Source organism: Stenella coeruleoalba, assembly GCF_951394435.1.
Source record: "Stenella coeruleoalba genome assembly, chromosome: X".
Classification (NCBI taxonomy): domain Eukaryota; kingdom Metazoa; phylum Chordata; class Mammalia; order Artiodactyla; family Delphinidae; genus Stenella; species Stenella coeruleoalba.
In genome coordinates, this window is record NC_137152.1 from 33,955,209 (window position 1) to 33,977,010 (window position 21,802).

Consider the following 21,802-nt stretch of genomic DNA (forward strand, 5'->3'; position numbering starts at 1 on the left):
TTTACAGATATGTTTTGCCCCTCCTTGTCCATGTAAGAGTTTTCTGCTAAAGATCTATGTTCATTCATCCAGGATGTTCCAGCTGTAGAAATCACCCACACCTTCTGGGAGAGGAACCTGCCTTCTGTGACAGGCCTGCTGAAGATCGTCGGATTTTCCACATCGATAACTGCCCTGTGGTTTGCGGCGTGCAAATTCAGGCTGCTGACCCGATGCTGAAGTTTCAGCTTCATGCTTTCTGCTTACTCTTTCCCAGCATCATCAAAAGCAAAATGTTGACAAATTGAAAGGCTGTGTCATCGGATCATTTTTAAGCGCACTGATTTAACCCCTCAGTTTAATCTCAGTGTATCACCTCCTTAATTTCCGTAAGATCAAACTCCATCTTGTGATTTGTCTATAGACCAGCTCATATTGATTGGTAGAAGATAACCTTGTGATCAATTTCTTAATTTCAAGAAGTTAAAGTTGACATGCTCATAAGAAACAATTTCTGTGTCCTGTTTTTCTCCCCTTTAACACAAAACGTCTGATGAACGCAGAAGTGAAGCATTTAACTTTCTCCCTGTAGAGGCCGAGTAGGTTAAGGCCCAGCCTGTGACTGTCCTTTGAAGTCCTTAACAAAGGGTGAAGTGTAGGCCCAGACCCCAGAGACTCACAGCTTCCTGAGGTGAGCAGCTCCCACTTTGGATGAGGGAAAGCAGTGGAGGTAGGATTCAGGCCCTCAGACCAGTGAGGGGACAACATCTTGTGGGCAGCTGCCTCAGGAATCTCCTGACCACTTCTAATTCCTGTGAAGTTTCTAGACATCTAGGCTTCGTGCTGGTTTGTTTGTATTTGTCCTCTTCTTCTTCTTAAAGAGGACAGTGTTTACCAAGGTAGAATGCATAAATTGACTTGCTGTGACTTGTCTGTAGCTCCCCAGGTGAGCAGACTCAGATAGTGGCAAGAGTGTCCCCCAGGAGGCCTCCCTGACTCGCTCTGCATGAGACCGACTGCAATAGGCTTCTTCTCGTCCTCCTGGAAGGTGGCTAGACTTGGCTTGTTGTCCATAACATTCTCTGCCAATTCCAGGGAAACTGTAGTTTCCTTTTTTCAGGTAGGCCTTCTGCCCTAGTGGCATATTTTTTTTTCTACAGCCATAGTAAAATTAGGCAGATTTGTTAACTTAAACATGTCTTCAACATGGTTACCTTTGAGTAAATACCATCATGCCAATTTCTCTCAAGTAAGTACTGAAATACATGACAAATTTCTGATTGTTATTTCTTTCTTTCTTTTTTGGGGGGGGGCCTGCTTTGAACACTAATTTTTTCCAAGTAAATGCTTTGGGCTCCGTGGGACACTCAGCTAAGAGCATCAAGGGGGCGCTGAGAGTGTTATTTCTCAAGACTATCAAATACTGAAAGGAAATGAGGGCTCTTACTATATCCCCACTTGCCTTAGTTATTAAGATTTATAAAAGACATGAAATTGAGTGATTTTATAAATGAAGACTAAGTTCTCTGTCTTAGGAGAAATGTGGGCTCAGAACAGTGCTCACCTCTTATCTCTCCCATTTTAAAAACTGTCAGGGGAGTTCCCTGGCAGTCCCGTGCTTAGGACTCGGTGCTTTCACTGCCGGGGGCCCTGGGTTCGATCCCTGGTCAGGGAACTAAGATCCCGCAAGCCCTGAGGTACAGCCAAAAAAAAAAAGACTGTCAGATTTTTAAAAACCCCTTCCAAAGGTTTCAGCCATAAAGTATCTTTTTTTTTAATATAAATATCTGGGAAAAATCAACACAGATGTGATCAAATAAAGCCGTTGAGAAGATTCTGTGGACTCAGCTACCCAGGTGGTAGATACCCAGTAATACCTTATCCTGCATCATTGATGAATGAGGCCTTTCATTTTAAATGAAGTTTCTAGCTAGCTGAAGCTTATTCTTTATGTGCCAAAATTTTTAAATCAATTAAAATTTTGATGGACCTACTTCCACACATTTATTATATAAGCTAGATTAAATTCCTTTTTTAAAATTAATCAGGTAAATCATTCTGCATCTGGATTATTTTATACTTTTATCAGAGTATACCGTTTATAGTAGAATGATGACATTTTTAATAGTGATACCCTTGTCTTTGCCCCTGTACTAAATGTCACCCAGTTGTTTTATAGCTGGTGAGTCTGCTGCCTCTACCTTCTCCCATATTCAGTATTTCGTTTCATATCCTTTTTATCTCCATTATCTCCCCATAACGCAATCTAATCCGCTGTCTATTTTTTATCGAATGGGAATTAAACATTGCCAGAGGAGCCAACCCAAGTTTATTACATAATTAATCTTATTGTAAATCCAATATTACATCCTCAAAGCAAAGAGCAGGATTTTTCTGCCACTCTTTACCTTGCAATTGAAAAGTGTTTTAGCTAACTTGGGAGTTATGGTATTGTCTTGGATATGCTCCAATACATAAGCACTTGCTGCATTTTATACCAAACTGCTTTGAGAAATCACATCCCTGATCTATTTCAGTTGTTTCTGTTTGCTTACTGAATAACTCGGTTCTGACACACCTTTTGGGAAATGCTGACTTCAACTTAACTGGCAATGGTTTTAACAGTCATCAGCTTGTTAACATATCTAAGTCTCAAATGTTGAAGGACTCCAGAGTATGTGATTTACCCTCTCCTCAAACTTTTTAGCAAATCAATTAATTCATCCTAATTAGATCAGCCCCATTAAACTACAGATTATCAAAAATAAAGGCCAGCCCAGGTGTGCCTAGGCATGAAATTGGAGCTGAGGACTCCCAACATACATGAGGTGGTCCAGCACCAAGATGCCATAGGTCTTCTCTTCCACCCAGAGATACTCAAGTCAGTTTAAGCAGCTGATCGAACCTGGCCCTGTTAAGTCAGCCGCTTCACAGTTCTGAAGGCTGAGTCAGCCTCACTCCATAGTAAGGTTGAGAATGAGATTTGAAAAGCTAACCTTTTTGTCACAGCTGTTAAATAAGGACTTATATTAGCCTGAAGACAAAATATCGAACGATTGTGAACTGTGTTTAGTTTGTGAACTTGGCGCCTAATGTTCTGTCTGAAACGTGCCCCAGTGCTACACGTGGGAGTACACATGTGTGTATGTGTTGCCATTGAAGTACGATGTTGCCTGTGTGGTACTGGTTTGTTTGTTAATAAAGTACACTATCACTTCTGATTCAGACCTGGCTCCTCTGTTTAGGTGATGGTTTGAAGGTTAAATGGCTTCATATAGCAGGAGGTCACAATAAGACGTTGTCCGTGGAGGATGGGCTTAAAAAGCCACCCGGTATTGACTCCAAATTCTCAAAGTTCAGTTTGACTTTTATTTTTTTCAAGGTTTCCTGGGAGCTGATTAAATGCTAGAATATTGTCTGCCTGACTGGGCCACAGAAAATGTGGAGTTTGATCAGAGCTTTCTCACCTAATTAGCTTATGATTCCTTGAACAAATGCTTTGGTTCTCTGCCTCAGTCTCCCTGTCTGGAAAAGGGTGGATTGCCTTTGATAGCTTCCAAGGATTCTTTTCACAGCAACATTATGTGATTTATGCATTTGTTGCCAGAATTCTATCTATCTTTGCCTATCAGTACGGCAGGGGCAAGTCACTCAGCCTTTCTGTATCTCGGTTCACTGCTTGTCTTAGGTTGGGTTTTCTAGAAACAGACTCTGACATGCAGAGTCAGGTTAGAAAGTTTATTGGGGATGGCTCTCAGGAAATACACATAAGGGGGTGAGGAAGGCGGGATTGGGCAGGAGTTGACCTACGAAGCATTTGCAGCCGGGGCCTCAGCAGATCCTAAAGGGGAGCTGGGGAGGCCCTTCAGGATCGTCCCCCATTGAGGCAAAGGGGTCTGGCCTCTGTATCCCCCTCTAGGAAGGGGTGTTACCTTGGGTGAGGAACTGCAGCTGTGAACTGAGCTCCACCTGGAATCCCTGCTGCTGGGGAATCCACAGAGGGGCACCCACGGTATCCGCTTTACATGCTCCAAAAATATAGCGAGTTGCCCTTTGTCAGGTAAAAGATATTGTGGACTTGAGCTTTGATTTTACAGGTAGAATGGAGATCTCTCTATGAACATATCCCTATTAGGTAAGAGAGTTGCATTTAGAAGATTGTATTTCTGCACTGTTTTTGTGTTATAGGAGATTGTATTCTTCACTATTTATGTGGAAGAAAAATCAAAATTGGAAGGTACTCTGGAAATGATTCAAACTCTGTCTCAATGAAGGAGCCCCATCTACAGGTTACTAATAGAAAGATTAAAGGTGGAGGTGTGGGGAATGTGCATTTATAAGCAGGAGTCCAAAATCCAATGTCTTCAGGAGTCAGGCAGCTAAAAATGAACAGCAGCAGGCATGAGACATTAGGGAGTAGTAGGGACTGTGGTTGACCTGGGAAGTACCTGCCCCTCAGAAGAACGTTTATATTCAAATTCCTTTAAAAGATTCCTAACCGAGCAAAACATATGAAGGCTTTACTCACAGGTCCAAATTGTTCTCAGGTCTCTAATACATAAATGCAAGGTTTGGTTTTTACATCATGTGAATGATAAATTCTTTTTGGATGCCTTTGATTTTCTGAAAAACGAGTACCAAGACCAGCAACCATTTTGTAAAACTACTGGGAATTGGTAAGAAAGACCTGGTTAAGTGCAAAAAGATAGGGACGAAAAAGTTAGAAAAAAGCCCTCTTAGACCAGAAATTCCCCTCAAGAAATAACCCTTCCAGCAGCCCATCCCAAGACAATTCTTATCTGTGTCAATGCCATGATGATAAGAGCAGTGCCAAAGTTTATTAGAAAAACTGCACCCTCACTATATAAGATAGAACTTGTAGCTCTTTTGTCAGCATTTAATCTCTGCTGACTATGATATCATTCTAGTAAGCAGCACATCAATATTGAATGGATTAACTTTTTAAAAGCACACTGTCCGCTTTACACCGAGATTGTGGTAAAAATGGAAGACATAGCCCTTAGCCAGGAGAAGCTGGCTGAGACATTGGAGGACCAGGATGGAAACAAAGGAAGGTGTTGGATAACAGTAAGAATTTCTTCTCCTGTATCAGAACTTAGGGCTCTGTTCCCTGATTCAGCAGTGAACAAGACAGATAGAGCCTACCTCGTGGAGAACATAGCCTACTGTAGACACCAACACATTCACTGTGGCTATGGCAGGAAAGCCTGAGATACTATGAATGCAAGGGGAGTTTCTAGAAGGATGTGAGATTTAAGGGGAGGTTTTGAGGATCTGTCCTCAAACCTCTATAAGCATCACTGTGGAGCAAGTCGGTAAGAACACTACATAGGGCAGAGAAAGGAAATAAAAAATAATGAGATGGTATCTTAGTCTGTTCGGGCTGCTATAACAAAAGTGTCATAAACTGGGTGGCTTTTAAACAGCAATAATTTATTTCTTACAGTTCTGGAGGCTGGGAAGTCCAAGATCAAGGCACTGGCAGATTCGACGTCTGATAAGGGCCTGCTTTCTGGTTCATAGACTTCTAGCTGTGTCCTCACATGGTGGAAGGGGCAAAGGATCTCTGCTGGGCCTCTTTGTAAGGGCACTAATCCCGTTCATGAAGGTTCCACCCTCATGACCTAATCACCTCCCAAAGGCCCCAGCTCCGAATACCAGCAACTTCGGGCTTAGAATTTCAACATGAATTTTGGGAGGATACAAACATTCAGACCGCAGCAGATGGCATGGCTAAATGTTAAGGAAAACCACAACAAGCATCAGTAAGTGCTGAATGTTAAATCCCTTTTGCTCCACTGACTATTGTTCACCCCTACAGTCATCTTTTCCCTTCTACCTGGCCCTTCTCCGCACTCCGAGATCTTTATCAACTAGGACTCACTGTCTCCCAAGCCCCCTGTGCTAAAGGGCTGCCTAAATTTGTTTTAAAAGAGTGCCATCTTCTGGCCAAACACTGCTGTTTCCTTCCAACGGAAAACCTAGTGTTCAAGACAATTTCATCCTTCTCTAACCTAAAGAGGCGTCACCTCCAGAATTTCCTCCAAACACATCTACCTGTGGTTCTCTTACTTTCCGGTTGTGACATGGATCAAAAATATTAATGTCTAGTATCTACAGCCTTTCCACTGCCCTAATCTCCCAGTAAGATTTTTTGTTAGAATTGCTTGGTTCTTCAGTCTCTGCTGTGTCCATCTCGGTAATGGGTAAGGAAGAACATTGGTGTGAGCTGAGAGAGGTGGAATGGCTTTTACCTTAAATCGGGTAGGGAACTAATCTGGGAAAAGCAAGAGAAGGGAAGTGGGGAGAAGAAGAGAACATTTCAGAAAATCAACTTGGGTCTCTGGAGTGCAGGTGGAGAGAAGGAGGGGTTTTCAAAAGCTGCCTTGACAGCCTAGCGAGACAGAATGTAAGGAGGGTTTGGGGGGAAGTTTGACTTGGAGTCGTTTGGTGCAATAAACTTCTGCAACTACTCTTTAAGCACTGGGAGTCAAAATTGTGATTACACATTATATTGTACTGGGATTAACTTGGAGGTCCCCCAAGCAGCCTATATTATTCTGGGCTATATGAATTCAAAAAATATATGGTTAATAGTGCCTGACATGTTGAACGATGCCTAAGAGTCCTGTAGGTTCCGTTTATGGGATCTCAGTGGAGCTAAACATAAAGAACCTCAGCCACTCTACCCTGAAAAGACCGACATCTAAGCTGGTAAACCGTGCACCCCAGACTAAATAGATACCAAATAGGTCTAGCAGTGAATTCGATTTTATTAAGAAAATGAGTAAAGGAGTTCTGCTTGCCCTGTAAGTGTCTTCAGCCAGCTACCGTGGGTCAGTGTATCAACATCAGCCAGGGAACACAGGAGGTGCAGATGGGGGCCCATCTGCTGGTGTTGAACTGTGCAGAGCAGGCCATAATGTGCACCCTGAAGTCAGGTTCATTGGGAAGTGGGCCAGAGGGAGTGAGAGCAGATCAGCTTCTCTCACAATCATCATGAATACCTTTGCTATGTCAGCCATTTAATTTTATGGGCTGCATTAGTTTCCCATTGCTCTTGTAGCAAATTACCACAAACTTAGTGGCTTAAAACAACACAAATGTACTATCTTACAGTTCTAGAGGTCAAAAGTTTGAAATGGGTCTTACAGGGCTGAAATCAAGGTGTCAACCAAGCTGGTTCCTTCTGGAGGCTCCAGAGGAGAATCCATTCCTTGCCTCTTCCACCTCCTAGAAGTTGCCAGCATTCCTTAGCTCATGGCCACATCACCCCAATCTCTTGCTACCATGAACGCATCACCTCCTCTTCACTTTGACCCTCCTACCTCCCTCTTATGGGACACTTATGATTACACTGGGTCCACTCGGATAACCCAGGATAATCTCCCTATTTTACTATCCTTAACTTACCACATCTGCAACATCCCTTTTCCCACATAAGGTTCTGGGGTTAGGGTGTGAACATCTTTTCCAGGGCCATTATTCAGCTTACCACGTGGGCCCTGATGTTCTTGAAAGGGAAGAGTTAAATGCCAGTATTGGCCTGTCCTCAAATTCCTGCTATTTCAGGCACCTGAATTTGGAGCATTAAGTAGAACTTTGAATGATTTAAAACCATATGGGCTGTCCTCTGCTCCCACCAATGCCCCATCCCCTGCCCCACCACACACCTGAATATATCCATTTCCCAGTTTTGCTTTTTAGATACAAAAAGATCGGAATCTGTGGTCCTGAGAAGTGTATTTTTCTTACGTAAGCACAAAACTAGACTCCAATTTTGCACCTTTAATAAACTAGAGAACAGAAATTTCTGTTCTCCAATCCAAATAAATTTCTATTCTCTAATCCAAATTCTTTCCGATTCTGCACACAACTGAATAGTGTGCTCTTATGAGAACCTTCTTCTCAGGTCTCCCTTTAGGTAACAGAGCTTCCTACCAGACACTTGTCAACCACTGACCACCCAAAAGACCACCAGGAAACATGTCGATCAAGCAAAGCTAAGTTTATGAGACTCACTGCTGTAAGGGCGAATATCACATGGACAGGGTCTCAGCAGTGTCTCAAAGTGGAGAAATTAGGGCAGGGTTTATAGGTTTATAGAGTTTATAGGTTTATAGGGTTTATAAGTTTCAGTTTGGGGTGGGTGATTTTTAAGGCCAGTCTTGAAAGGCAGAAAACTGGTTTGGATTGGCAGAGTCTATGACATAATAGCTTAGGATGGGTAGGCACACTGAAGCAGGGGTCTTGAAGTGGGACTTGATGAGCAAGCTGTTCATCTCAATAAATAGTCTATTTTTGTTGGTTCAAAGTTTTGTATACAAGGAGCAAGTACTTCCTGGGACAAGTAGCCAAGTTATTATTGTTATTTTTTTTTGCGGTACGTGGGCCTCTCACTGTTGTGGCCTCTCCCGTTGCGGAGCACAGGCTCCGGACGCGCAGGCTCAGCGGCCACGGCTCACAGGCCCAGCCGCTCCGCGGCATGTGGGATCTTCCCGGACCGGGGCACGAACCCGCGTCCCCTGCATCGGCAGGCGGACTCTCAAACACTGCGCCACCAGGGAAGCCCCCAAGTTATTTTTGATTCGTTCTCATATTGTTTAGCTCAGGGACAGGAAAGTATGTTGGTTGTAGTTCTTAGATTTGACACAGAACTGAGAATACTTATTATTCTTACATGTACATTTTGGTTTATTAGCCCTAAGAATTTTCTTTGGAAACAGATTCTTGGTTAAATCACCCTCCTTGGTAGGAGAGCATAAGTGTGAAGAGCTCAGGTTTCTGGAGCCAGCTAGGCCTGGGTTTGAATCTTGGTATTGAGTGTAGATTTTCTCACCTGTTAAGTGGAGCTCTTCACTTGTTCTGAGCATTGAATAGGATAAGGCAGGTGAAGCTGTTAGTAACAGTAAGTGATAGCCTCAAAAACAAAAATGAATGGGTGGGAGGGATAAATTAGGAGTTTGGGATGAACCTATACACACCACTATATATAAAATAGATAACCAACAAGGACCTACTGTATAGCACAGGGAACCCTACTCAATATTCTGTAATAACCTATGTGGGAAAAGAATCTGAAAAAGAATGGATATATGTATATGTATAACTGAATCACTTAGCTGTACACATGAAGCTAACACAACATTGTAAATCAACTATTCTCCAATATAAAATAAAAATTAATTTAAAAAAATGAAGCTGCAGTAGCAGTTTGTGGTCTGTTATTACTACTACTTCTAAAAATACATCTTGAAGTACTTCTCTCCTCTACTATCATGTCTCCCGTTAGTCTTCTATCAAAATGCCCTGGTTTCTTTCTTTCTTTTTTGTTTTTTTAAACCACACCACTCAGTAGCCTGAGTGATCTCTTTAAAAGTGCAAATGTGATCCTCAGTCAGAGACGACATCCCTTCAATAGCTGTTGTTGCACTTGGATGTGACGGATCATGGTTCCCAAGGCCTCGCCTGGTCTATCCCCTGCTTGCTTCCCTATCCTCGCCTATCCCTCCTCTCTCCCTCAGAACCTTCTAGCCATCTAGTTCTGCTTATAAATCCTCAGACATAGCCAGTCCTTTTCTGTCTCAGTTGCCTCTCTCTGGAAGGTTCTTTTCTCCATTCTTCACTTGGCTAAACCCTTCAGGTCACCGATGACATATCACTTCCTAGGAGATGCCTTTCCCGACAATCCCTTCCTCACAATTAATTCACCATCATAATTCCTTATCTTTACTTTCCGTCCATAAAGATTTAAAATTACATATTTGTTTAAATGATGTTTGATGTCTCCCCAGATGATAAGTCCCACCCCAAATGGGTTATATGTGTGCAGAGATCTGGAGGCCATCAGCCCTCTGGGCACAGGGATGTGTCTCGCGTGCCTAGAGCCCTCAAGCTCCTCACTTCCAGGCATGGAGTAACCTTATCCATTTACAACATATGCCATACAAATACAGTCATTTTTTTTCTATGTGATTTGATGTGAAAAAGTTTGGAAATTACTGCCTTAAAGCTAGTATTTTGGGTACACATAGAGATATAAGCAAGTAAGAATCAAGGATCACCGTTAATATTCAGATTTTACTATGAAACATCATTTGCAGGAGAAAGATTAAAACTGACTGTTGTTTCCCTGGACCACAATTTCATATGGTGCCCAGTATCACAATGGTAATGACATAGCTTCAAACGTATCCAACCGCAAATTCAAGTTTGCTGCTCCTTAATTATCTTACTTCCATTGTAACATGTCCTCAAAAGAAGGAATTTAAATGAGCCAATTAGTAACCGGAGGTTAGTCTGGAAGAAATAATTGACAAGACCAGTCCTCAGATCTCACCAGGGCTCCCTGGATTTAAATTGGAATCCAAGTGAGAAGCATTTATTCATTATTTATTTCACTCAATCATTTATGACATGCCCAGTCTTGAGGGGAAGCTGGGTATCTGGCTGAAATACAAAATTAACAAATTAAAATTAACAAGCACAGAAAGGAACAAATCCAGCCTCAACTCAGCTCACTTCAAGGGCTAGGACGGACACAGGGCACACCCGGGAAGGGCAGCTCATGGCTTCTCAAAGTCAGGCCAACCTTCTCCTCCACCCTCTGCGCCCCCAGACCCAGGCACACACATGAATCTGTCCAAAGTAGATATTCCTGGTTAGGTAAATAGAGAAGACAGTATTGGGACAATATGAGGGTTGTTTAGCATCAGGTGGGTGCTTTCAAGCGCTTGGCAGATAACATCCTTCATGGATCAATGTCTAGGAAAACTGGATCTGCATGGCCAGTCCCCCTGAGACAGAAAGAAGGAGACTGTGCCTGGTACAATTCCATCTCCTGAGGCAGAGGCAACATAGGGGCATGGCCAGGGTAAGCAAAGGGAAACGATAGTCTTGGTGGTCAGGGAACGTTCAGGGGAAAAGATGGGCTTGCCATGCAAGTGTCCAGCGAGCCTCAGTCTAGTTTTCTCGGGAGGTTGGCAGAGAATAACAGCAGCAAATCTTAATCCAGGGCAGGGCACACTTTCAAGTTCAGGCAGGAGGACCCGTACACACACACACACACACACACACACACACAAAAGAAGCAGAGGCTGCTAGGCCTCCCACAGAATTCCCAGGGGACTGCTGATGGCTACTGGGCATGGAATCCTCTGTCTTGTCCCCTCAGGCAGACCCTTCGTGAGAATATGGGACCTGAGACCCAGTCCTAGGCCAGTGGTCTGCACTGTGCACCTTAACTACCCTGTTCTCACCATGTCTCCCTAGGAAGCAGGGATAAAGCTGGAACCCAGGCACCGCCAATCTCCTACCCTCCCCACCCTCCTGCTGAATATGACTTTTCATACCCCTGCTGAGGTCTGGGCCCCTGAATCCACCTGCACTAGTCTCCATGGAACCTCGACTAAATCACCTGCCTGCCCGACCTGGGATCCTGTGCTCTGCCCCGCTCACCTGTCTGGGTCACCCTACCAAGCCAGGTGTTCTAGTGTGATTGGCACTGAGAGCCTTGATGGGTTGCCCCGGGGGAAAACCCTCACTGGACCCAGATGACTCTCCTCTCCTTGGCTTCCTGAAGAAAGATATTCTGGAGCTGAGTGGCTGAAGACAAAATGTAGACATTCTCCAGGCTGACAATAGGGAAGGATGCCCAAGGGAGAGGAAATAGTACTGCTCACAGGGGCAAGTCCCAGGGGGAGGTTCTCAGGTCACAGTCAGCTGGGTAGACAAAAAGCCAATCAAACTCATTGCAGTCTTCCCCCCCTCACCTATCTTTATTTTAGTTCTCTTACCCATCCATTTTTTCATGTAACTCTTTCAAATAGGGAACCCATCCTTCTGAGGCCGAGCCATGAAGTATCTTTTAGCACCCCCTGCTGGCCGCTGGGAAGCACTGCACGCACATGGGACCCTCTTCCCTCCATCAGCAGGATCTTGGTGCAATTTATGTCAAAGCGTGTCCTTCCTATGTTTTCCTCTAGGAGTTTTATAGTATCCGGTCTTACATCTAGGTCTTTAATCCATTTTGAGTTTATTTTTGTGTATGGCGTTAGAGAATGTTCTAATTTCATTCTTTTATATGGAGTTGTCCAGTTTTCCCAGCACCACTTACCGAAGAGACGGTCTTTTCTCCATCGTATATTCTTGCCAACCTTGCTGTAGATTAGTTGACCACGGGTGCGTGGGCTTATCTCTGGGCATCAGCAGGATCTTGGGAAAGGAAGAGGTCACCAACTGAAAGGGCTCCAGGAGGAGGCCAAGGAGAGACACGAGGAAAAGCTGACATGGAGGAGAAGGGCAGAAAGAGGAACCCAGGAAGTCATGGGGAAGGAGGAATCATTGGGTCTCCCAACATCCTGATGTTGCCCAGAAGTTCATTTTCAGAGTAGATTTTATTCCTGGTTGACTACAATTTGATGAAGCTTATTCACACTAGGGTGAGATGTGCCAGGAATCCACTTGGTGAGTTGAATGTGCATTTTGAGAAACCCCCATCCCACAGGATTTCTGATGTAATATTTCACCAGTGCGACAAAATGAAATAGTTACATTTCAGGCCTGGGTCAGGGTGTCCCTGCTAAGTTCCTCGGATTCCCCACATGTAGCAGTTGGCCTTCCCCGTGTCCACATTCTCCTCATCCACTGACTGCTCACCTCTCAACTCCTTTTGGCATGAGCCTTGATTTTCTGTTTTTGTTTTATTAACTTTATATTTACATGTACTGGATGTTGTCTCAAATTCTTTGGGAGGTAGCAGACAATAAATACCTAAATATAGCAGCAGATTGTTTAACCAGGTGTGTGAACTCCTGAAATATATAACAGAAATGCTGAAAGGAGACATTTCTCTACACTCAATCCCATGGCTCCCCAAATTATATCACCAGCCCCAACCTCTCCCCTAAACTGTAACAGATATAGTGAACAGACCACCCAACATTGCCACTTGGATGTCCACGGATATCTAATACATATCTTCAGTCTACTACACTAGACCAAGCCACCAGAGTCTCTGGCTTGGACAACTGCCCTGGCCTCTGAACTGGCCTCCTGCCTCCCCTCTTCCTGTACATGACTCCACATTGCAAAGTGTGTCACAGACTGGATTCCCCAAGAAGCTGACACTGAGATGGAGATTCGCATGCACCAAGTTTATTGGAGGGTGCCCTTGGGATCAACACCTGGGAGGGAGTGAAGGAAGCAAAACGGGGCAGAAAGTGAAGTTGAACTCTGATGCAATTGCAACAGAGGCATCAGCTGATCCCATGGAAGCTGTGAAGCTGGGATGGTCCTTTGTACGCCCTCATTGCTCAGTCATTGGATGTGGGCTGCCCCTAGGAAGGGGCATATCTTTGGGCCTGGGGGCTTTCTTCAGCCCACAGAAAGGGACACAGCCATGAGTTGACAGCCTCCCAGCTTCCAGCAGCTGGGAGAATGAGGGCAGCAGTCCTGAAGGTAGGATGTGGGCAGTGCACCACAGTATCCACCACAGAGTGATTCTAGTAAACATCTGTCAGACCTACTCCCCTACTAGAAATCCCCCAGTGGATTGTCTTCACATTTAGAATAAAAGCCAAAGCCTTTACTATGTATAGCCTAAGACTCCCTACCTGATCTGGCCCCTATCTAACTCTCCAGCCTCACTTCCTGCCACTCGTTTTCTGCTACTGCTCCTCCTGTCACCCTGGCCCCTTTTCTCTTCCCTTGTTACTCCAACCATCCCCTCTCCCTTCTGGGCCTTGTGCCTCCTGTCTCTCCTGCCTGCAATGCCCTGCTTCCAAACAGCACTATGCTTCATCCCCTTCATTTAGACCACTGTTTAAAAGTCACTTTCTCAGCGAAGTCTAACATGACCACCAAATTTCCTATAGCCATCTCTCACTGCCACATCACTCTGCCCACCCCCTCACCTTGCTTACATTTTCTTGATAACACTGTCAGTCTCTCCACTGACAGAATATATGGCAGCATTTATTTATTTATTTACTTACTTATTTACTGTCTACCTATTAGATTTTACATTCCATGAGGAAAGAGTCTTCCTCACTTTGGTTCACGACTCTATTCCCAGCACCTAGAAAAATACCTGGAATAGAGAGAGTATTCAATATATATTTGTTGAGTTATTGTTGAATGATTTTCATTCTTTGATCCACATTGTGGAAAAGGCAAAAGAACATTATCAAGAAGATGTTGGGACTAGATTGCGTGGTAAGAGAGCAAGAAAAAGCTCTTTCGAAAATAAAACTGTCTAAGCTTTGGAAATACTAGTGATTCAAAAAGGTCAGGTCTGGGCTTCCCTGGTGGCGCAGTGGCTGAGAGTCCGCCTGCTGATGCAGGGGACACGGGTTCGTGCCCCGGTCCGGGAAGATCCCACATGCCGCGGAGCGGCTGGGCCCGTGAGCCATGGCCGCTGAGCCTGCGCGTCCGGAGCCTGTGCTCTGCAACGGGAGAGGCCACAACAGTGAGAGGCCTGCGTACCGCAAAAAAAAAAAAAAAAAAAAAAAAAAAAAAAAAAAAACGGTCAGGTCTTCTAACACATATATATGGAATCTAAAAAACTAAAAGGTTCTGAAGAACCTAGGGGCAGGACAGGCATAAAGACGCAGAGGTAGAGAATGGACTTGAGGACACGGGGAGGGGGAAGGGTAAGCTGGGACGAAGTGAGAGAGTGACATGGACATATATACACTACCAAATGTAAAATAGATAGCTAGTGGGAAGCAGCTGCATAGCACAGGGAGATCAGCTCGGTGCTTTGTGACCACCTAGAGGGGTGGGATAGGGAGGGTGGGAGGGAGATGCAAGGGGGAGGGGATATGGGGACATATGTATATGTATAGCTGATACACTTTGTTGTACAGCAGAAACTGACACACCATTTGTAAAGCAATTATACTCAAATAAAGATATTTTTTAAAAAAGATATATGCAAAAAAAAAAAGTGCAGGTCCTAAGTACTCTGGATAAGTGATCTTATAAGGCTGGATCAGGGAGTGTAGACAGGGAAGAAAACACTCATAGGTTAAGAACAATTCCCAGGTAGGTGTGAAGCCATGTCCAGGACTTACTGATTCTGAGACCTTAGCCTCATAGCATCTCTGAGACTCAGACTCCTCATCTGTCAAATGTAGGTGGGGGTGATTTCATGATACAATCAGATAATGTACAGTGTCTTCTATATAATACATGTTTAATGAAAGGAGCTGTTATTATAATTAACAATAAGCATGATTATTATCCAAAGGTAGCCTTAGAAGAAGGTATTAATTTTTGTCAAGTCAGGTGTATCTTTTAGGATGCTTTGGACTGTAAGTATCAGAAAATCTGTATGCAAACTTGTTGAATTTATTTCTCCTATGACCAGCACTCCCAAGACAGGGTAGGCTGTAAGCAGGGTGCATCAGGACCACAACTCGGTTTTTTTGTGACTCTTTTGGCCCTGACCTTTTCTGTGTATGGGCCTCATCCTTAGCTTGAAAGTTAGATGGCTGCAGCCATTACAAGTGTCACATCCAGACACTTATGATGTCCAGAGAAAGGATGGGATGGGACTTTTTCTTTCATGGGTCTGTTTTTAAGAGTGACAGACTCTTTTCCAGAAGCTCCAGCCCCCCCACCCCCCATCCCCCAAGAAGACTTCTTTTTTGCCCTTAGCCAAAATTACGTAACATACCCAGGCTTAAGGTAACCATTGACAAAGGAAACAGGCCCACCACAATCAGCTTAGACTAACCAGTGCCCATCTTTTAGGACTGAGGATGTGGCCAGCCTAGTTACCCTGAGGCTTAGTGGTGGGCGAATAGCTAAACAAAATCAAGATTCTACTAGGAAGGAAGTGGAAGGATGAATATTGCGTAAGTCTAATACCCAACCTTCTGTCCTAACTTGTGGCTCAAAAAGAGATGGCCGTTGGGGAACGACCAGTAATGCCTAGAGCTCCCTCTGTGAACCTTGTCCTCATACTGCTCCTTTCTATGCCGGGTTTCATTGCCTACACTCTCCTTTGCTTAAGTAGCGCCTGTGGCATTGGGCACCTAAAACAAAGGAAGCTCAAGGATTCAGGGAGTTGGCAGGGAGGCTCTTATATTTCTGAAAGACACATAACGTATTTCCTGGTTTTAACATTCCAAGCAGTTTTTAATTTATTTATGTATTCATTTATTTATTTAATTTTATTTTGGCCACACCACATGGCTTGCAGGATCTCAGTTCCCCAACCAGGGATTGAACCTGGGCCATGGCAGTGAAAGCATCGAATCCTAACCACTAGGCCACCAGGGAACTCCCTCCAAGCAACTTTTAGAGGACATTATTTTGAAGACAAATTTTGTCCTTGGAGTGCTTCCAAAATATAGGGATGCATAGTCCAAAGGGCCAACATTATCACTGAGTTTCGAGCTCCAGAAAGAGTTATATTTATCCAAACCCAGGCTTCACCAGTGGACTAAGGGCCTGAGCGCTTGACAGCACTGGAGGTCAAACAGCAGAAGAGGAGAAGGGCAGGTAGAGGACAACACGAGACCAGAAAGGAGGGATCAACCATGGGGATGAGGGGCTTAGGGCCCAGGCCAGCTCTAAGTCTTTTCTGAAACAGCTGGTGGTCTCCTTCTCACTGTTCCCACATAACTCCAGGACTTTCTGCTTGATTTTCTAAAACCCAGGGAAGATTCTGGTATTAAAAAGATTTTTGACAGCGGGTTAGGGAAAAGAAACTATAATACAATGAAATGGCCTAGAGGTAAAACAGATATGTCAAACTCAAGAACAAAAGCTCAGTGCCACTCAGCATTTTGCCTTGCAGGGAAATGGATTTTCAAGGAGAATAAACTGAACCAGAATGCTTACGGAAGAAATGGTGGAGGATTAGAGATGTAAAGAAAGGTGAAAGAAGAGGTCAAGGTGATCATGCATGGAGGCCAGAGGCTGGAATGTCTTTCTGCCGGAGTTGTGTATGACTTGTCAGTGACTCATTGCGTGATCTCAGCAGAAATGCCGAGAACAATCACATCAGAAAGTAGCAGCCCAGGCTAAATGCAGGGTCTGATTAGATCAGCTATTTCTAATACAGGAGCTTGGTTTCTAGTGTCCACAGGCTGAGATGTCATTAAGATCAATCCCCAGGAGAATTTTCAACTCAGATGAGTCTTCCTCAGCACTTAAAAGACAAACTAACAGGAAACAAACAACAAACCCACCACCACATCACACCAAGTCGCCTATACATTCTCCTAGAGTACACAGCATTCTAGACTATTCTCTTTGGTTACAAGATGTAATTTATTGTGGAAATGAGAACTTGTCCTTCTTAGCTTGGAGCCGAGGTTAAGATGGAAGTTAAGGGATCCTAACAGATTGTCCAGGAGACAAGATCCTAAAAGGTGTACAGTGACAGAGGACCAGGTTGTTGGGGACACGCAGAAGTTGAAGTTCAAGAGGAAGCAGATAGGAGGGAGATGAATGTTGGCAGAGGTAAGACATCTCTGTTAAATACACTCAGTTTCCAGAGAAAAACTAGAGGAAGTGAAGAAGTAGGGGAGATCAGGCCACTGGGGTTCAGTCAAGTCTTCTGATGTCCTGGAACATCGGTCATTGCTGTTGAGATGCATCGATAGGTCAAGTGACACAGCAGCCACTCTACTGTCACTCCCTCAGGATCGGCCATCATTACCCCATTCCTGTGCCTTCATCTGCCCCCTCCTTGTGTCCACTTCATCTTCACCACTGCCACAGAAAGACTTTGGGTCAGGCCAATTCATGGGCCACTGGCTACTCATAGAGTTCTGTCTTTGACTCAGGAAATCAACCCTAGTCCAATCGGTTGCGGCCAGAGTAGTAGGATCACAAAAGCAGGTGCCTGGTATGCAAAGGTCCACTTCTGACCACTTTTTTAAAAGGAGACCACAGGCATGGCAAACACTCAGTGTTTCGTCGATCTCTTTCTTGCCTGGGACTTTATCAGTAGATGGGATTGACACTGCCCCCCACCCCGTCATGCAGCCTTGAAGATCTCAAATTGGGATGTATTCTTTTAAAACTGAAGTATCCATAAGAGTGTCACATAAACAGATGTTTTCCACCCCCAAGATTCAGAATCTCTCCCTTGGACCAAACCAAAACAAACAAACAAACAAAAACATATTGTGCTTCTTTTAACTCGTCTTTTAAGTTGTATACTGGGCCTTATATATAGGACATCTCTTGGGCATCACCACATCCCAGCCTATTTTTTCACTCCAGCCATTGCTGCAGCAGCCAGCAACCAGATGTGCAAGTTACTGATAGCACCTTCTTCACTGGCCATTCTGATACATGGACAAAACTGGAAGGGAGTTAACAGTTCAAGGAAAACTTAAGCCAGTGGGAGATAAATACACCCTTCTTTGGTTCCCTCAGGTGATCTCTTCTAAGGTACATTCTGCATAGCTCCTCAGAGGGTCCCTGGCCGCACTGAGCCCCAGTAGCCCACAGCAGTGACCAATTCAATAACTCACCCTTGGACTGGCTTTCCCTCCTGCCCGGTTTCACTCTCTTCCTAATCCCACTTCTGCTCCCTGAAATCACTTCCAAAAGTGAACTATCTGCATAAAAGCCCTTGTTTGAGGTTCTAGTTTTGGGGGAGGACCCAGCCTAAGACAACCATGCCTTCCAATCAAGATAGCCTTTCTCTGGTCAAGCAGTTTTTGTTTTTTGGTTTTGGCCATGCCGCGCAGCTTGTGGTTTCTTAGGATCTTAGTTCCTCTACCAGGGATTGAACCCGTGTCCTCGGCAGTGAAAGCTTGGAGTCCTAACCACTGGACCGCCAGGGAATTCCCAGTCAAGCAGTTCTTATGATCCAGGGAACATGTCTCACTCTTTAACATGTCAAATTAATGCTTAACTTTCATAGAGGAACACTGTTTCCTTTTCTTTTTAATATTTATTATTTATTTATTTGCTTGCGCTGGGTCTTAGTTGCAGCAGGCAGGTTCCTTAGTTGTGGCAGACGGGCTCCAGGTTGCGGCTTGAGGGCTCATTAGTTGTGGCATGTGAACTCTTAGTTGCAGCACGCGTGTGGGATCTAGTTCTCTAAGCAGGGATCGAACATGGGCCCCCTGCATTGGGAGCATGGAGTCTTAACCATTGTGCCACCAGGGAAGTCCCACTGTTTCCTTTTATTCCAAGTATCTTATAAGCATCTTCTTTTCACATCGATATAAGAGGACGGAGACAGAGCAGCAGGCCTCTGAGAAAAGCTCAACTCCATATGCCCAAGCCCTATTGTACCTTTGAACCTATGATTTTTAGCCCTTGGCTAAGACCTTCACAGAGTAGATCTATGAAGAAACTTGTCTTCTTCCCAACCTGCTAACTTAAACTCTCCATGTAAAGCTTGGACATGTGAGTCTTTCCAAAGCACCCCAGTAATTCTGATGTGTACCCTCAGCTGAGAATCACTGCTTGAGACTCATCACCTACCCCAGAGAGAACCAGATCCAACCAGTTATTAGAGCTACCTCAACTAACATATAGTCAAAAAGGCAGTTGAAACTTTGAAAATGAGTATGAAGAAAAGTGAAAATTAGCTCTCTGCAGAAGACGGCACAGATACATGGTTTTTAAAAAGAGCAGGTAATGTAGGATTGTCCGGTTAGTCAATTTTGATCTCCATTCAGCTTCTGTTTTCTGGCAGTCTTAGTAGCATTCCCTCACTCTCAAGTCAGAAGCATCTTGAACAGAAGCCAAGGCTTTAGATTCCTCTGGGGTGTCTCAAGCTCTCGAAGGCGTCTCCTTGAAGCCCCTCTCATAAGACTTCGGAAGAGAAGTAAAACCCTGGCCCTCCCTTTTGGGGTGGGTTGGACTCAAAGCACGGCAGCTCTGTCTAAAGAGACTTCTTCACGAGTCTACCCCTTCAAAACCCCCTCCCTGTGCTATACAGTAAGTCCTTATTGGTTCTCTACTTTATATATAGTACTGTGTATATTTTAATTCCAAACTCCTAATTTATCCCTCCCCCCCTTTCCCCTTTAGTAACCATAAGTTTGTGTTCTACGTCTGTGAGTCTATTTCTGTTTTGTAAAATGGTTCATTTGTATCATTTCTTAGATTTGACATACACTCAGTATCTTGTAATAACCTATAATGGAAGAGAATGTAAAAAAAGAATATATATATGTATAACTGAATCGCTTTGCCGTATGTCTGAAACTAACACAACACTGTAAATCAACTATATTTAAATAAAAATTTTTTTAAAACCCTCCCCACTCTTTTCATACACTCAAAACTGGTGAGGGGTTTCATCAGACAAGAAACTGGTTTTTAGGTCTTTCATTTAAAGTTTCCCATTTTTGTCTACCTCAGGATTTACCTTGGTAACTAATATCGAATGTAACTTGGCACCTCAAATCACGTAATTTAACAAGATGGCGCAATTGCAATATCATAGGGTAAGTGCAGGACAAGAGGTCTAGGCACGTAACACTGGGAGAACACTGAGCATTCTCCACTGGCCCAGCTGGAGGATGAGTGGTCCAGGAGATTCCTGGAGAAGGGAATTCCTTATTTGACTCTTTCTTAATGTATGTGCTGGAGTTAGTAGTATGACGACTCTCAGGGTGGGCGGGAGTGCTTCCGAGGGGAGCATGCTCAAGAAGACACTCCTAGGCCAAATACATTATATTTCTAGACAGATCCCCAAACCAAAATGGTTACAGAAGTCTTAGTGGGTTCTTTAATCTCCTCATTTAGTCTCTAAAGTTCCTACAAATTCATGAATCTAAATGTCACTGTAAAAATTGGAAACTATACTATTATTGATTAATCCTGGGAGATTTCTTAAATTTCATTTATGCTAAGAAAAACAACCTTCATTTTCTAAAGCAGCATGTGAGAATGGTCATTTATGGATTTAAAATACATCCTGATAAAGATGTGGCACATATATACAATGGAATGTTACTCAGCCATAAAAAGAAACGAAACAGTTATTTGTAACGAGGTGGATGGACCTAGAGACTGTCATACAGAGTGAAGTAAGTTAGAAAGAGAAAAACAAATACCGTATGCTAACACATATATATGGAATCTAAAAAAAAAAAAGGTTCTGATGAATCTAGGGGCAGGACAGGAATAAAGACGCAGACATAGAGAATGGAATTGAGGACACGGGGAGGGGGAAGGATAAGCTGGGACGAAGTGAGAGAGTGGCATGGACATATATACACTACCAAATGTAAAATAGATAGCTAGTGGGAAGCAGCCACATAGCACAGGGAGATCAGCTCGGTGCTTTGTGACCACCTAGAGGGGTGGGATAAGAAGGGTGGGAGAGAGGGAGACGCAAGAGGGAAGAGATATGGGGATATATGTATACATATAGCTGATTCACTTTGTTATACAGCAGAAACTAACACAACAATGTAAAGCAATTATACTCCAATAAAGATGTTAAAAAATATATATATATATCCTAATAAAAACTGATCTTGGGAGTTGAGAGGTATGAATACTTTGAAATGATGATCTCATTTAAAAAGTAGTTCAAATAAGATTTAATGGACTGTGGAACTATGGTTTTAAATTAATGAGTGTACCTAGTAAAAAGCTTTGCACTGATAAGGAATATGAAAGGTCAACTGAAATATTATAATTGTCTTAATAGTTAAAGCATCTTACTTATTAACATGTCAATTATTTTGACAGCCTTTTTTCGGGGGCAGAGGGGGTGAAAGCAAGGAGCTGTCTTTTAGCATCCTTATGATATCATTATAAATCATTTACCAGCTGCTCACATAGACACCACCCATGATGGATCACA

General features: G+C 43.7%; 1 protein-coding gene across 1 annotated transcript in view; it reads left to right on the forward strand.

The window, feature by feature from the left end:
* MAOA (monoamine oxidase A) overlaps positions 1-3,180 on the forward strand; it is a 75,841-nt gene extending 72,661 nt beyond the window's left edge. Inside the window, exon 15 of the mRNA XM_079909892.1 lies at positions 73-3,180. Coding sequence (XP_079766018.1) covers positions 73-219 — 147 coding nt within the window. The 3' untranslated portion in view covers positions 220-3,180. The remainder of the gene's footprint in view (positions 1-72) is intronic.
* The last annotated feature ends 18,622 nt before the right edge of the window (positions 3,181-21,802 follow it).